General features: G+C 37.3%; 1 protein-coding gene across 1 annotated transcript in view; it reads left to right on the plus strand.

The window, feature by feature from the left end:
- lrrk2 (leucine-rich repeat kinase 2) overlaps positions 1–16,863 on the plus strand; it is a 51,065-nt gene continuing 34,202 nt past the window's right edge. Inside the window, exons 1-12 of the mRNA XM_073831702.1 lie at positions 1–146; positions 331–410; positions 2,369–2,466; positions 5,623–5,711; positions 5,831–5,968; positions 7,480–7,614; positions 7,692–7,823; positions 7,914–8,033; positions 10,091–10,260; positions 10,365–10,438; positions 14,597–14,703; positions 15,379–15,508. Coding sequence (XP_073687803.1) covers positions 11–146; positions 331–410; positions 2,369–2,466; positions 5,623–5,711; positions 5,831–5,968; positions 7,480–7,614; positions 7,692–7,823; positions 7,914–8,033; positions 10,091–10,260; positions 10,365–10,438; positions 14,597–14,703; positions 15,379–15,508 — 1,409 coding nt within the window. The 5' untranslated portion in view covers positions 1–10. The remainder of the gene's footprint in view (positions 147–330; positions 411–2,368; positions 2,467–5,622; positions 5,712–5,830; positions 5,969–7,479; positions 7,615–7,691; positions 7,824–7,913; positions 8,034–10,090; positions 10,261–10,364; positions 10,439–14,596; positions 14,704–15,378; positions 15,509–16,863) is intronic.

Raw genomic sequence — 16,863 nt, forward strand, 5'->3', positions numbered from 1 at the left:
GTATAAGATCATGGCTGATAAAGAGGAGTTAGGAATCAGGCTGAAGAAGCTTCTGGTGAGGTTGAACCTTCAAGAGGGGAAGCAGTTGGGCACCATTGTCCAGATCATACAGGACCTCCTGTTCCTGTCCCATACGGATCACTGCGGTGAGTTTTGACCACTGAAAGAGGAAATGTGTAGCCTGTGCTTTGTTAACATTTCTCATGCATGTTTTAATATATTCATAGACAGCTGTGCAAACGTCCAGAATAGACTCCCCCTCTGTGTGCTTTTTCCAGTGGGACAACTGCTGAGATATTTATAGATTTGTGTTCTTCTTTTGTCCTGCAGTTGAGCTCTTTGCCGATCAAAGCGTCCACATGCCTCTGATGCTGGTGCTGTCTTCGCATTTCAACAGCAAAGTTCAGCAGGTAGTCAGCATGCATCAAATTTCCTAGCAAATGCCAAATTAATTAATTCCATGAATTGAATAACATCCTGTCATCATTTAAATGCCCTCTCATGTTCTTCCAAACCATGTGACTTTTTAATACTGTGGAACGGAAAAGGAGATATTTCGAAGAATTCCCAGGCTGCTCTTTTCCACATAATGTAAGCGAATAGGGACTACGACTGCAAAATTATACAAAAAAGCACCTTTAAAATACATTGAAGGTAGATCATGTGCAAGTCATCTGCATAGTTCATGAGTTGAAGTCATAATTCATTGAAGATCCCATTTGTACTTTGGCACACTCTTAAAATCTAAAAAATAAAGGATTTCTTAAAAGTGGCGTAAAAGTGACATTTTTGGTTCCCCAAACAAATATTAAGTGAACAGTTTTAGAAAAAAAAAAGGTGTTGTTTTGGTTTGAAGAACATTTTAAATCATCATAAAAAAAGAATAAAGATTGATCTTCCCTGCTGAACAAAAACAGCTAAAACCAGCCTAAGTTGGTTGGCTGGTTTAGCTGGTCATCCAGTCTGATCATACCTGGTCAGCAGGCTGGTTTTAGATGGGTTTTGGCCACTTCCTTAGCTGGTCTGGCTGGGAGACCAGCTGGAACAACCAACTAAAACCAGCCTGATCAGCCTAGCTAGGCTGGGAGACCGGCTAAAACCAGCTACTTAAGCTTAAACCAGCTAAGACCAGCCAACTATCTTAGGCTAGTTTTAGCTGATAATCCACCTTGGTCTTAGCTGGTCATTCCTGGTCAGCAGGCTGGTTTTAGAGGGGTTTTGGCCACTTTCTTAGCTGGTCTGGCTGGGAGACCAGCTGGAACAACCAGCTAAAACCAGCTACTTCCATCTTAAACCAGCAAACCAGTTTAGGCTGGTTTTATCTGGTAATCCAGCTTGGTCTTAGCTGGTCAGCAGGCTGGTTTTAGATGAGTTTTGGCTAAGTTTTAGCTTGTCTGGATGGGAGACCATCTGGAACAACCAGCTAAAACCAACTACTTTCAGCTTCAACCAGCTGAGACCAGCCAACCGCCTTAGGCTGGTTTTAGCTGTTTTTTTTTTTCAGCAGGGTGTTGAAAGCAGTTATTTTGAGTTTGATGCCAAATGTTCTCCTCATTTGATATTGGAGGGGTGCATACAACATATTTGCCCACCGTCAACTATAGTTGCCGCACATTCAAATACAAATTTCAAGAAGAAAAAAAAGAAAAAAAAAAAATCCTGGGGAATATAAATGCAGAACATGTTCACATAAGACACTATTAACACAACTATGTGAATGAAACCATTCAGAAAAATTTGGGCACAAATGGGTTAAGTATCGCATTTGCATGTTCATTGGTTCTCTGATGTTGGTTATGGTCACATGACATTGGTACGTTTTTTATTTTGATTGTTTTTTTAAGTTATTTTCCTTTACAAACACCAGTTTGCTAAACCTTGACATAATATAATGTTTAATGCACTTCATGTTGTTAATAACAATATTTTATTCTTACTCTTTGTATTTGTATGTCATTATGGTACAGGATTATTCTATTAACAATTAATGTGATAAACAAGCAAAAGTAGTCTGATTATATGACCTAAAATGTGTAATGTAATGAATTACGTTACTAACTAAAATTTGTATCATGTAATTTGGAATCCGCAACGAATTACAATTTGTAAGTAATCTACCCATCTCTGTATATATGTATATATTTGAAATCTAATTACATTCTCACTTAAAAAAATAAAAATTACATTCTGTGACACAAAAACAGTATCATATATAAAATGATAGTGGATTTGGGCATCTGCCGTGACATTCGTTCCGCTATCACTAGAATATTGCACTCCTCTCAGCCAATCAGATGCGAGGACTAGGCTGTTACTTGTAAGATCTTTTCTGCTGTAAATGTAAAGAGCGATATTGTTCTCATCACAGGTAGGCTGGTCTCTGCTGTGTCGTCTGATGGAGATCTGTCCCGCCACTCTGGATAGTCTGGCCTGCCCAGTGGAATATGAGTTTACTGAGGTGCACAAGTAAGTCTCAATAAGTTTGTATGGCCTCCTGTTTATAAGGTGTAGTACACTGCACTATTGTATATTGTATAGTATATATACTGTTTAAAAGTGTTTGACTCAGAGAATTGATGTATGTATATCTGTGTATATATATATAAGAAATCTTGAATTAGTTCGGTTCAGTTTATTTCTATAGCACTTTTCACGTAATATACTGCATAATGAAGAAAGAGTGCATTAGAAAAACTCTCTAGATGTTCAAGTATATAAGCAGAAATCTTGGGTGGAACAGAGGCTCCTTGAGGAATTCTGGGCTGGCACATATTAGACAAATAAGTAAACAAGTTTATACAAAGTATTCATACTCACAGTCACAAAACAAAAACATGCACAGACAAATCCAAATTAACCTGCGACTCGTGACGATACATTGATGTCCTAAGACACGAAACGATCGTTTTTTGAACAGTATTTATATCATTTTTTACCTTTGATACACAGCCACGTCCAATCCGCACTACTTAAGACTGGTTTTGAGGTCCAGGGTCACATATAAAGAAATATAAAACGTTTTATGGAAGAAAGGCAGCTATAAAGAAAAAGTGGAAAAATAGCGAGAAATGCGAGGAGCCATTTAACAAAATATCCTTCATCCACAACTGGATTTAGCTGCAAATAATTTAGTAAAAATAAATAATTATTGATCATAGAACCAGTGTAGTGATGATAATATTGGACTGATAAGATCATACTTTATTTGTAGATCTAGTTAGAACTTTAGACACTGCTTTTTGAAGAAGCTGCAGTGCAGTGTACAGTGCCCTCCACTAATATTGGCACCCTTGGTAAATATGAGCAAAGGTGGGTGTGAAAATAAATCTGAGTTGTTTATCTTTTTGATCTTTCATTAAAAAAGTGCACATAATTCTAACCTTTCATTGAGGTAAAACAATTGAAAGTGGGGTAAACTCACTTTATGAAATAAATGGTTTTCTCTAATGCATGTTGACTACAATTATTGGCACCCCTAGAAATTTATATGAATAAAATATCTCTGAAGTATATTTCTATTCGTATTTTTAAAAAAGTTTAGCGCACCAGAGTGACTAGGAGCATGAAATTGTCCAGTCATGACTTCCTGTTGCACAGGATTATAAATATGAGGAACACAAAGGCCAAATTCCCTTAATCATCCATCACAAGGAGTACAAACAAAGAACATAGTTCTGATGTGCAGAACAAGTTTGTTGAGCTTCACAAAATAGAAAGTGGCTGTAAGAAAAGAGCTAAAGGATTGAAAATCCCCCATTCTCACCATCAGGGCAATAATTAAGAAGATCCAATCAACTAAAGATCAACAAATCTGCCTAGAAGAGGATGTGTGTCTATATCACCCTAATGCACAATAAGGAGGAGAGTTTGAGCGGCCAAAGACTCTCCAAGCTGGAAAATTGCAGAGAATTGTTGAGTCTTGGGGTCAGAAAGCCTAAAATAAAATGATCAAACAGCCCCAACATCACCACATGTTGTTCCAGAGCGTTTCAAGAAAAATCCTCCTGGCTCACCCAGTTTTTCAAACTCCAGCATATTCACTTGTCAGACATGATTGGGACGTCAAACAGGACTGGCTTCTATGGTCAGATGAAACTAAAAATGAGGATTTTGGCAGCTAACCCTCCAGATGGTTTTGGTGCAGACAGGGATAAAAAAGTACCCCATGCCCACGGTTAAAAATACTGCTGGGTCTTTAATGTTGTGGACCTATTTTTCTGCCGGAGGTCCTGGACATCTTGTTTAGACACATGGCTTCATGGATTCTATCAAATACCAGCAGAAAAAAACAAAACCTGACTGTCTCTGTTGGAAATCTTATAATAGGCCATGGTTGCATCTTCCAGCAGGACGATGATCCAAAACAAACATCAAAATCAACACAATTGTGTCACTGAGCAAAGAATGAAGCTTCTATGGCCGTCCCAGTTCCCTGACCTGAACCCTGTACAGAAACTGAAGAGAAGAAGCACCAACATGAAGCTGGAAAGAGAGAGATTCTGGAGAATCTAGAGAGATTCTGTTTGAAGCAATGGTCTTTGATCTCTTGTCAGGTGTTCTCCAAACTCATTAGACATTGTTGGAGAAAACTCAGAGCTGTTATCTTGGGAAAATGACGTTGCAATAATATGGTGCCAATAACAGTGGCCAGCGTGAACTAGAGAAAAACATTTATTTCATAATGAGATTTCACCCCTAGTTTCGATTGTTTTATGTCAATGACAGGTTAGAATTTTGTGAATTTTTTGAATGAAAGCTCAAAAGGATAAACAATGCAGATTTATTTTCACATCCACCTTTGCTCATATTTATCAAGGGTGCCAATATTAGTGGAGGGCACTGTATTTATGAATGCATCCAGCCAAAAGTATATTGCAAGAAATCAAGTCTCGAAGTTATAAATGCATGAACCAAATGTTCTGTTTGAAAACAATGTTATGTAACTTGAATATTTCTGAGGAGGAAGAATGTAGAGCTGATCATATCACCTAAAGGGAGCATGTACAAGGAAACAAGGGCTCAGGACCGAACCCTGTGGCAAGTTAAATTACTAGAGGTCCTGTTTTGGTTTTTCCTTCCCAGTAGAGGTCTGAGCAATACTTTTTTTGAATATTTAGAATTTTCCAAAAGCAGCAATACTTCGTAAAAAATAGGCCATTTGTATGAACACAACTAATTGAGGCTTTTCATGCAAACTATTCCTCTGTAAGGTAAAGCGTAATTGGTAGACACAAAAATTTCTAGAAATGTTGACAGAAAATAAACAAATAATCTTCTTTTTTATTTGAATCGGGTTTATTTGTTTTCAAGGGCAATATTTGGCTTTCTATAAGTGGTTTAATAACTAGATTGAATGGAATAAAAGAAGAGGTAACTATAATTAACATTGATTCAGAAACTACAGTTTGCACTTTTTTTAATGGTTTGGTGATTATGGAATCAAGCATACAAGTAGAACAAGTTTTGAAACTGCAAGGAGTTTTGAATGCCGAACCTTGTAAACTAAAGTCGGTTGTTGGTTGTAACACATCATATTGATACAGCAACCCGATTTTTGTTAATATTCATAAATTCATTGCTGCTATCCATGGTTTATGGAAGTGTTTGCATGTTTATTCATAGGCAGATTCTTAAGGTGCTTACAATGTATGCTAAAGACTCTAAGATGATGATGGTGGGCCTGAGAGCTCTGGCTCTGCTGCTGAAGTCAGGTAAGACTTGCTTTTACAAAATGTTTATATTTACATTGGTTCATCTGGGAAAAAAAATCTAAAAGCCAACCAGGAAACAATACTGTGTACCTAACCTATGTTTGTTGTTTGTGGGTTAGGTGAGATTGTGATGCGAGTTCTGTATGAGAAGGAAGATGATGTGTTTTTCTTGATTCTGGAGGCCATGAGGTCATTTGATGACAAAGAAGAGGTTCAGCTACAAGGATGTGCTGCTTTACAACTACTGCTGCAAAGAAGTAATGGTGAACTGTTACAAATTCCAATGTACAATAGTAATATAAGGCCCTTTGATTTCCGTGGTGAGGAAAACATGGACGAATTGCACAGTTTTGTCTACTACATACTACAGGACATGAACAAATAAGCTTCATCTCCAGAGCTGCTCTGAAAGTCACTTCACCAGCTTTACACCATTTCATTTGATAAAACCAAATACACACAGAAACTTAAAGGCCTTCAGTACAACCCATCAAAATAAAATATACTTGAACTTTTTGGTGAGGGTTTGAGAAATAAATTCTGCTGTCTAACAGTAATATATTTCCCCAATTTCTTCAAGTTAAGCAAAACTTTTAAGTATACTTTATGTAGTAAGTATACAACTATCAGTGTACTAGTAGTATACTTTTAAGTGTACTATTTCAGTACTCTTTGGGACTAAATTGGCCCACTTTCTAGTATATAAAAGTATACTTGTAAGTTTACATCTATGTTTTTAGTGTGTACTGCAAGTATACTAAAAGTGAACTCATAGGTATACTGATAGTTTACTAATTAAATACTTTTTAATGCATTTTAGGACACTGAAGTATAGTCTCAGTAAACTACTAGTTTAGTAGTTTTATACTGCAAGTATACTTGTAAGTTTTCTTTAAGTGAACTTTACATCATACTTTAAGTACACTAAAGTAAAGTAAACAAAAACATTTTATTCTAGCTTCATGCATTCTTTTATAAATACTTGAATGTGGGTAAGTGTCATAAATAATACAAATAAATAAATGAATAAACATTTTAAACAAAAAGCTAAAAAAAGCTATTTATGATAATCGAAACGTAGATGGAGTTGATCAACACCCCAAAGCTTTACAGTCATTATTACCTCTTCATGGGTCGACATTGTATTCAATAACGTTACACAGTTTTCCATATCTATGGTTTTGATGCTGTTTTATGTCTGATGATTGTGTTAGATGACATGTGGAAGCATCTGTTGTTTCGGTGTCTTCTTCACTTGTGTATTTTTTTGGAAATTCTGCACAGACTATGTGTAATAGCACCCCTAGCGAATAACAATGCAAACATGGATTCTCAGAGCACAAGTATAGCTCAAATATGCTTTTTCTAAGTATAAGTCAAGTACACTTACATGTAATTTTAATTATATTTTTACATACTTATATACTAGTATATAGAGCACATTTTTTAGAACTTCATAAGAAGTATACTGAAAGTATACTTTCCTATTTTTAAGTTTAAAAGAAGTGTACTAATAGCACACTTCGATAAACTTCTTTTTAATAAGGGAATGCATAATAACAATACTTATATTGCAGTTTATTTACGTTTTTTAAGGAAAATCACACCGTCTATGTTTTAATTTAAACAGTAGCTTTGTTGTCCAGCACTTTGTTTGCCAAATATGACAAACTTGTTTAAATTTCATTTGATTACATTTTTTAAAGATTAAATTAAAAAGGTTTTATGCACTGTTAATTTCTGTCTTATTAACCTGTGTGATTGTCAGTTTCTGATGCTCATCTGTTGGAGTTCATTGAGAACAAGGACCATGAGGTGATTTTAAATGCACTCAGGCGGTTCATGGACAGTGAGAATGTGGTGCTGCAAGCTCTGAGAGTCCTCATACCACTGGCTGCTCCAGGTATAACACACCTACTACAAACTCTATTCAGTTATACTATTAACTATATTTAATAAACTTCTCTTTCTTGAACCTAGCCAGCAATATTGAGATTCTGATGTCTAAACCCGTTAAATGCTACAGTCTACTATGTCAAGCTATGGACATGTGGCTTGACTCAGAGGCCATACAGGTGGCTGGTTGCTGTTTATTACGGAAATTTACATCAGGTGAGCCCAGGTTAAAGTTCATGCTGCTGTCATAACTTTTAAAAAGTTGTTTATTTTTTAATTATGTCATGTTTGTTTGGCATTTAACAGAGAGTTACCATAACATACTGGTGCTGAATGGTGTCCATAAGGTGGCGGTGAAAGCATGTGTCTCTTATCCTGAGAATGCCACACTGCAGACCGAGGCCTTTTCCTGTCTAAGTGCACTCTGTGAGTCATGATGAACACGGAAATTAACATGATAGTACAATATAGGTTGAGAAGCTGGCTCTCCACTGTACCCCTTAGAGCCCATATTCCATATTTACAGTGGGGGGGGGGGGGGATTATTTGATTATTTGACCAGAGAGAGACAGAATAACAAAAAAATAAAATAAATAAAAATAGTTATAAATTGATTTGCATTTGAATAAGTGAAATAAGTATTTGGTCCCCTGTCAATCAGCAAGATTTCTGGCTCCCAGGTGTCTTTTATACAGGTAACAAACTGAGATTAGGAGCAATCTTAAAGGGAGTGCTCCTAATCTCAGTTTGTTATCTGTGCAAAAGAAAACTGTCCACAGAAGCAATCAATCAATCAGATTCCAAACTCTCCACCATGGCAAAGACCAAAGAGATGTCCAGGGATGTCAGGGACAAGATTGTAGACCTACACAAGGCTGGAATGGGCTACAAGACCACCATCAAGCAGCTTGGTGAGAAGGTGACAACAGTTAGTGCAATTATTTACAAATAAAAGAAACACAAAATAACTGTCAATGTCCCTCGGTCTGGGGCTCCATGCAAGATCTCACCTCGTGGAGTTTCAATGATCATGAGAACGGTGAGGAATCATCACAGAACTACACGGGAGGCTCTTGTCAATGATCTCATGGCAGCTGGGACCATAGTCACCAAGAAAACAATTGGTAACAGACTACGCCGTGAAGGACTCAAATCCTGCAGCGCCTGCAAGGTCCCCCTGCTTAAGAAAGCAAATGTACAGTCTGAAGTTTGCCAATGAACAACTGAATGATTCACAGGAGAACTATGTGAAAGTGTTGTGGTCGGATAAGACCAAAATCAAGTTTTTTGACATCAACTCAACTGGCCGTGTTTGGAGGAGGAGGAATGCTGCCTGTGACCCCAAGAACACCATCCTCACCATCAAACATGGAGGTGGAAACATTATGCTTTGGGGGTGTTTTTCTGCTAAGGGGACAGGACTACTGCACCGCATCAAAGGGACGATGGACGGGGTCGTGGATGGGTATTCCAGCATGATAGTGTCTCAAAACACATGGCCAAGGCAACAGAGGAGTGGCCCAAGAAGAAGCACATTAAGGTCCTAGAGTGGCCTAGCAAATAAAGGGATAGTTCACCCCAAAATGAAAATTTGATGTGTATCTGCTTACCCCCAGGGCATCCAAGATGTAGGCGACTTTGTTTCCTCAGCAGAACACAAACAAAGATTTTTAACGAAAACCGGTGCAGTCTGCCAGCCAAATAATATGAGTGGATGGGCTCCAAACCTTTAAAAGTAAACAAAAACATGCACAGACAAATCCAAATTACACCCTGCGACTCGTGACGATACATTGATGTCCTAAGACACGAAACGATCGGGTTTTGTGGGAAACTGAACAGTATTTATATCATTTTTTTACCTTTGATACACAGCCACGTCCATCTGTCCTGAGTATATGGCTGGCAGACTGCACCGGTTTTTGTTAAAAATCTTCGTTTGTGTTTTCTGAGGAAACAAAGTCACCTACATCTTGGATGCCCTGGGGGTAAGCAGATAAACAACAAATTTTCATTTTTGGGTGAACTATCCCTTTAATTCCATAAAAAAATCTGTGGAGGGATTGCCAAGAAGGATTTTGCCACCAAGTACTAAGTCATATTTTGCGAAGGGGTCAAATACTTAATTCAGTCATTAAAATGCAAAGCAATTTGTTTTTTGGAATGCGTTTTTTTCTGGATAAACCATTATTGAATTTACTTGAGAAGCAGAATGGCTTAAGATATTAAGTCTTGTTTTCTAAAAAATATCTCAAAATGTTGTTAGTTTGTTGTTGTTCTGTCTCTCAATGTTCAAATAAACCTAACATTAAAATTATAGACTGATGATTTCTTTGTTAGTGGACAAACATACAAAATCAGTAGCGGATTGAATAACTTTTTGCCTCACTGTAAGGTGGATCAAAATCTGTAGTTTTTTTTGGCCTGCATGTTTTATGCACGGCTCTGTACTAATATTTTTTGTTTGTTTGTTTGTTTCCAAGTGGAGTGTATTGTACAGAATGAAGGGCTGGGCAAAGAGTGGAACGAGGAAGACGGAGGGAAACAGAAAGTTCTGGTAAAGAAAGAAGCCACCCAAGCGGAAGAGATGCTCATATGGAGAGAGGCCTGTTACACCGCTTTGGAGAGACATGCTGACGATGCCGCAGTGCAGGTTACACAGGACATGTTTTAGCATGCAATATGGAAAAAATCTTATCTCACTCTTTTGCTTTTACTATACTGGAAATTTAACTTTCTCTCCCTTCGTCCAATCAGGAAGCTGCATGTTGGGCCCTAAACAGCTTGCTGCTTCATTGCAACTCATCCAACCATGTGGAACTGGAAGGAAGGTTAGCATTCCTTCATATTCTGTGCTATATTAAAGGGAACCCTGGGTATTATAACATGTATTGTTTAATATAATGTAAATGTCTCTTACTGAATAACATAGTAGAAAACCCATGAACAATTAGCATTATTTAAAAAAATCCACAACGTTTTATACACATTTTGGACTGTGGGGGGCACCATTATGACATGAAATGGTTGCGCTCTGTGAGCTGCTTGTGTTTTTACCGTAACACAATTCAGAATACAAAACTTAAAATATAAAACAATAATATGATGGCTACAGCTACCGAAAGATCTTACAGGTGGCAATGGATGTAAGTGAAGGCTTAAACCAAATGTCATTCCATCAATTTTCCCACAAGAAGTCTGGATATCAAGTGAAATCCGCACTGAGAATCTCCTTTAATTGCTGCGGCATCATGACAAGCATTGGTTTTGTTTACATCCTGCCAGGATGGCATCTAGCGTTTCTTGTCTCTGCCATTTGTAAGCTCTTCCAGTTTACCAGTTTCCAGTTTTCCAGTTTCCAGTCTTCCGTCTACTAAAAACCTCAATGGCATCAGGGCTAAAGTGGAAAGAACAAAGACACTTATCTTTAGGAAGTTTTATTTGTCCACAGGCATCTTCCCATTGTTTTCTCCTCTTCTTATCGCTAGGAAAAACATTGAAGACTTACATTGCTTCTCCTATTGCCCTTAGACTGAAATTTACAACCAAAAGCTGCACAATGTGGCATTGTATCAGTATTTTATTGTGTGAGTTGTGTTGCGGTAAAAATAGCAACAGGTAGCAGCAGTAGTTCACTGAGGTCAACCATTTTACGTCATTTAAATAATGGCGCCCCCCATAGTCCAAAACATGTATAAAGCAATGTGGATTTTTTTTGTCACGTAAGTCTTTCATGGGTTTTCTGCAACATATTTCAGTAAAATACATAATTGACATTATATTAAAGGGATAGTTCACCCAAAAATTAAAATTTGATGTTCATCGGCTTACCCCCAGGGCATCCAAGATGTAGGTGACTTTGTTTCCTCAGCAGAACACAAACGAAGATTTTTTTAATGAAAACCGGTGCAGTCTATCAGCCAAATAATGTGAGTGGGTGGGCACTAGTGTTGCTTTCGTCAACGAAAATTATGACTAAATATGGTCGTCAACGAACCTTTATCACATGACGAAAACGAGACGAAACGAAACGAAAATGCTGGTCATGACGATGACTATAACAAAATGTATAATGCAATATCGTTGACGAATAAAAACGAGACTAAATGTGGTTTACAAAATAAAAACTATGCTAAAATGTCTCTTCATTTTCGGCGACGAAAACGAGACGAAACGAAATGTTATAACGTTAGATTGATGTGCGCATGCCCAGTAGCCAGAGCCTTATCCCTTCTAGCCTAAACCACAGGCGACGTCACTTTCTCAAGCCACACTCGCGGCTACAAACAAAGTTAAGTCTGACACAGAGAAAGGGACCGATGGCTGGTCAGCTGTGGTTCGTCTTTGGGAGAAAAAGAAGAAACGACTCATACATTTTTTCATACTTTTTAGTAGTGATGGGAAAATTAAGCTTTCCAGCACCAAAGCGTTCCCCTCAACTGGATCTAAAAAGCTTCATTACTCGAAGCTTTTCAACACGTTGCACACTAATGACATCTTGTGGTCAAAGGTGGAAAAAGTATCTTTTGCGTCCCAGATGTCAAAGCGATTTTTGGACAGTTTCATAAAATGAATCAATGTGTGCTACGAAAACCATAAGAATTATTTTACTTACACAAATTAATTAATTGGTAAATAAACTTATAAAAGTACAAGCATGATTTGTGCAGCCATAGAGGATCAAATAAATTAAGGATATTGTTAAATTGACTAATATTATTAGAAGTGCTTTTGAAGCGGGAATTACTAGAAAATGAACATGCACAAAACTACACGTACATATTTATTCGTATTATGATTTATTCTTAATAAAGAAGTGAATGACACTTGAATCCTGTGCAAGGGGTTCGTGTTATTTGAATCAGAATACGAAGCAGTCAGTATTTATTTTATTTCAATTTATGTGTGTGTACTTCTAACATGTTTGGTAGGTAAAATAAATGTTGTAATTTCAAATTAGAGCATCTTCCATGTCTGGAATGGATGTATTCTTGAGCTTATAAGGTAAGGTTGAAATGGGTTTGGCTAAAAGAAAACATTGGTTTCGTCTATACTTCTACTTATACTATTTTGATTGGGTTAAATAAAATTGCATTACTAAAAATAGACTAAAATACAATTTTCATTGACAAAAAATTGACTAAATGTCATCAGTTTTCGTCGACTAAAACTAGACTAAAATGTCATCAGTTTTCGTCGACTAAAACTAGACGAAAATAGTCATGGGTAATTCTGACTAAAATAAGACTAAAATGCTCAGACTTTTAGTCGACTAAAACTTGACTAGACTAAAAAGAATATGAACGTGACTAAAACTAATAAAAACTAAAATGACAGCTTCACACAAAGACTAGACTAAAACTAAAATTAAACTCGGCCGCCAAAAACAACACTAGTGGGCACCAGACCTTTAAGAGTAAAAAAAAACATGCACAGACAAATCCAAATTACACCCTGCGACTCGTGACGATACATTGATGTCCTAAGATATGAAACGATTGGTTTTTGCAAGAAACTGAACAGTATTTATATCATTTTTTACCTTTGATACACAGCCACGTCCATCTGTCATGAGCACGAGTTTGGCATCAGGCACTTTACACATGTACGCGCTCTGGCGTAGAATACGCAAACACCGTAAGGGGAAATCGGTGAAAAGTCCCGGATGAGTTTGTGCAAGCAAACGTAATCTTTTAGCTTTAAATCGGTTTGAACAATCAGGATACGCGCAAGTAATTACCATTTTGAATAGCCGCTACACTAGGGTGACCATACGTCCTCTTTTACCCGGACATGTCCTCCTTTTTGGCAATATAATATTATGTCCGGGGGGATTTTGTAAAATATCATAAAATGTCCAGGTTTTTTACCTCATTTTACTGACCGTCATTAATTCAACACTTTAAATGCAGCCACTGCCCACCGGCATTATTCTGAGGTACCTGTCTGATGACGTGAAAGACCCAATTGTCAAAACAAAACAAACGAGGAGCTGCGCTGCAAGAGCTGTGTGTCACTAACATGCCGAAACGCAAATGTAGTTTCACAGACAAATTGCAAAAAAAAAAATACCCGATGTTCATTCGTGGTCGTGATAAATGGGAAACATTGTGCACCCTCTGCAACTATGCTGCCCTCCAAAGGCAAAGTGCAGTAACTACACCAACACTGAAACAGAGAAAAATGCCTTTAAAGTTTATAGGCCAGCTAGTCAAACATGTTGACACTCTTGTTTCTCGGAAACACTCTCGTTTCTTTGGGACAAAATTGATCAGGTGACTTTGCCACAAGACAGTTACTGCACTTTGCCTTTGGAGGGCAGTTGCCAATAAAGGCAAATCAATTTAAATAAGAATTTAAATAAATGTGTGATCTTTTTGGATTCTCAGAATATGGTCACCCTAGCTACACCCACAATCTCTGTGCACTGTGTAAACAACGAGTGTTGTTTTCATGCGACAGATCGCTTCCGGCGTTTGCGTATATTACACCAGACCGCGCTCACATGTAACGAGCCTGATGCTGAACTCGTGCTCATGACAGATGGACGTGGCTGTGTATCAAAGGTAAAAATTGAGATAAATACTGTTCAGTTTTTCGCAAAAAACGATCGTTTCGTGTCTTAGGACATCAATGTATCGTCACGAGCCGCAGGGTGTAATTTGGATTTGTCTGTGCATGTTTTTGTTTACTTTTAAAGGTCTGGTGCCCATCCACTGCCATTATTTGGCTGACAGACTGCACCGGTTTTCGTTAAAAATCTTTGTTTGTGTTCTGCTGAGGAAACAAAGTCACCTACATCTTGGAAATAACCTCTGTTATGATAGACTAACCTCAGCATACTAGTGTAGTTAACACAGTTATCATCAGACAGGTCAGGTTGCTGAATACTGGATATGTGATGATATTTAAATGTAGGCGGTCATATGTTAATGAGCTCAGGTTGTGATGTCATAACTATGAATATTTGGTTTGTTTCTGTCCCACAGGCCTCCTCTTCATTCTCTCGTCATGGCTGCCATGCTTTTGCATTCATCCAGTGTGGGGGTTTTCCAAGCTGCTTCCTGTACACTACACACACTAATAGAGCGCCACAGTAAGCTGAGTGCATTTATTTTTGGTCAAACACAACAAGATCCTGGCACGGTTGCTAAAGGTGCACGGATAGTACACTATTTTGTACTATGATAGTGTAGCCTACTGTGTGCTTTCACTGCCCACAGTCCGGCATTTAATAATTAGCAGGTATTCTCTAATACATAATTAGTGTAATGATGTAAATAGTTCCAATTATGGTGTTCTGCCATGATTCATTAAAGTTTAAATCTAAATTGTTTCGTTTTATGTCCATATTGTTTTCTGTGCATACTTGTCATACAGGGTAAAAAAAAGTATTGAACTGTATGTGCACGTAGTAAATGTTAAAGGTATATTTTTAAGCTGTATTTTAGATTCTAATATATTATTTTCTCTTTTGAAAAGTATACTAAAGTGTACTTCTTAGTATCTGTTTTCGTGTTGTTTTTTAGTACACATATCTAAACATTCATGAATCAAGATAAATTCAGATATGTAGTCATATTAGCAGATTTTTTTTTTCAGTTTTAAGAAAAAATATATTTTATAAAAGATATTTTTTAGAAAACGAGACTTAATATCTTACGCCATTTAGTTTCTCAAGTAAATTCAGTAATGTTTATATGTAAGAAAATCATTTGTTGCAATGTAGAGGTGTCTCAGAAACTGACCAGTTTGTGTGTTTGTACTTCAGGTAGGATGCGGGCTCAGCTGCTGTCACATGGCATTCATGTCAACATTGTGGTTCTGATGCAGAAACATGAAAGCTCTAGCGCCGTGTGTGAAAGTGCCTGCAAACTGCTTCACATCCTCTTCCAAGGACCGTAAGCACACACAACTCCCACATCTGAGCACTTACAGTGCCTTGCGAAAGTGTTCATACCCCTTTATTTTGTTTCACATTATAGCCTTGTTTGCACTGCAGGTCTTGATGCCTAATTCTGATTTGTTGCCAATATCCGTTTTTTGGCTGTCCGTTTACACGTTCAATTGTGACTTATATTTGATTCATGCATTTACACTTGCCATACCATCTTAAACATCGCGTATGCGTTGTTGTCGTTTACTTCCTTTACATGTGCTTCAGCAAAGTCAGACAAAGATTAAAGTTTTCCTCCAGTTCTTTTCTTATTAATAATTACTACATCAATAATCACAATACAGCTTTTTTTTAATCTCTGCTTTTATAAATAAGAACAGATGCGGAAAAAAAAAACAGTATAACAAATAGCCTAGAAAGAAAGAAATAATGCATTTACCTTTATCGTTTTACATTTAAACGAAAGCATTCATGTGCGAAAAACAAATACTCAAATGTGTTTATTAGAAATAAATTGATTAAAGCAGTTTAAAGAAGTGATTAGGTTAGATTAACATTAATGAGACAGACTACTGTACAGATATACAGTACTGTAATGCATAAATCAAATATATAATGGTGCACATCAGATGTTTTTCCCAAACAGTTCCCCTAGCGTTCACTTAAGACAGAACAGATTATGTTTGTGTGAATACTGAAATACTGCAATTCTGTGTATATGAGTATTTATTGGGTTTGCGTGCCGTCGGATGTGTGCACACTTTGGATGAAAGTCAGCGTGAGAAGCGAGCAGAGAAAAGGTAATCATCTCAGTAAATGTACAAATAAAGTTTACAAATAAACGTTTAGATGTTTAATCACTAGTTGGTAGCATTTGGGATCGCCAGACGGGGGCTTACACTTGTTTTGCCAGCAATACATCATTAAACCGCGGAGAAGTACCAAATTGTAGCAATTTTAATGATGTAATAGAAAGCAATGCCTCTGAAAATCCAATCTGCCTTTTTACATATCCAATTTATATCCGAATGCATGCGTTTTTTACACTGTTATAGAACAGATCCGATCTGTCACATATGAGCAAAAAATCAGGAATTTAACTGACAGTGTAAACAGGGCCTATGTTGCTGCCTTATGTTAAACTACTTCAAATGACTTTTGACCAAGAACCTGATGGTCAATCTAGTTGAGCTCCATGATCATATATGCGGATAAGAGAAACTTACAGAAGGAAAAAAACATCACTGCAACACTGCACCGATCTGGGCTTTATGGCGGTGTGGCCAAACTCAATCCTCTCCTCAGTAAGACACACTTGGAATTTGCAAAAAAGCATCTAAAGGACCCTCAAAATCTGAG

This window comes from Garra rufa, chromosome 25 (assembly GCF_049309525.1).
Source record: "Garra rufa chromosome 25, GarRuf1.0, whole genome shotgun sequence".
Classification (NCBI taxonomy): domain Eukaryota; kingdom Metazoa; phylum Chordata; class Actinopteri; order Cypriniformes; family Cyprinidae; genus Garra; species Garra rufa.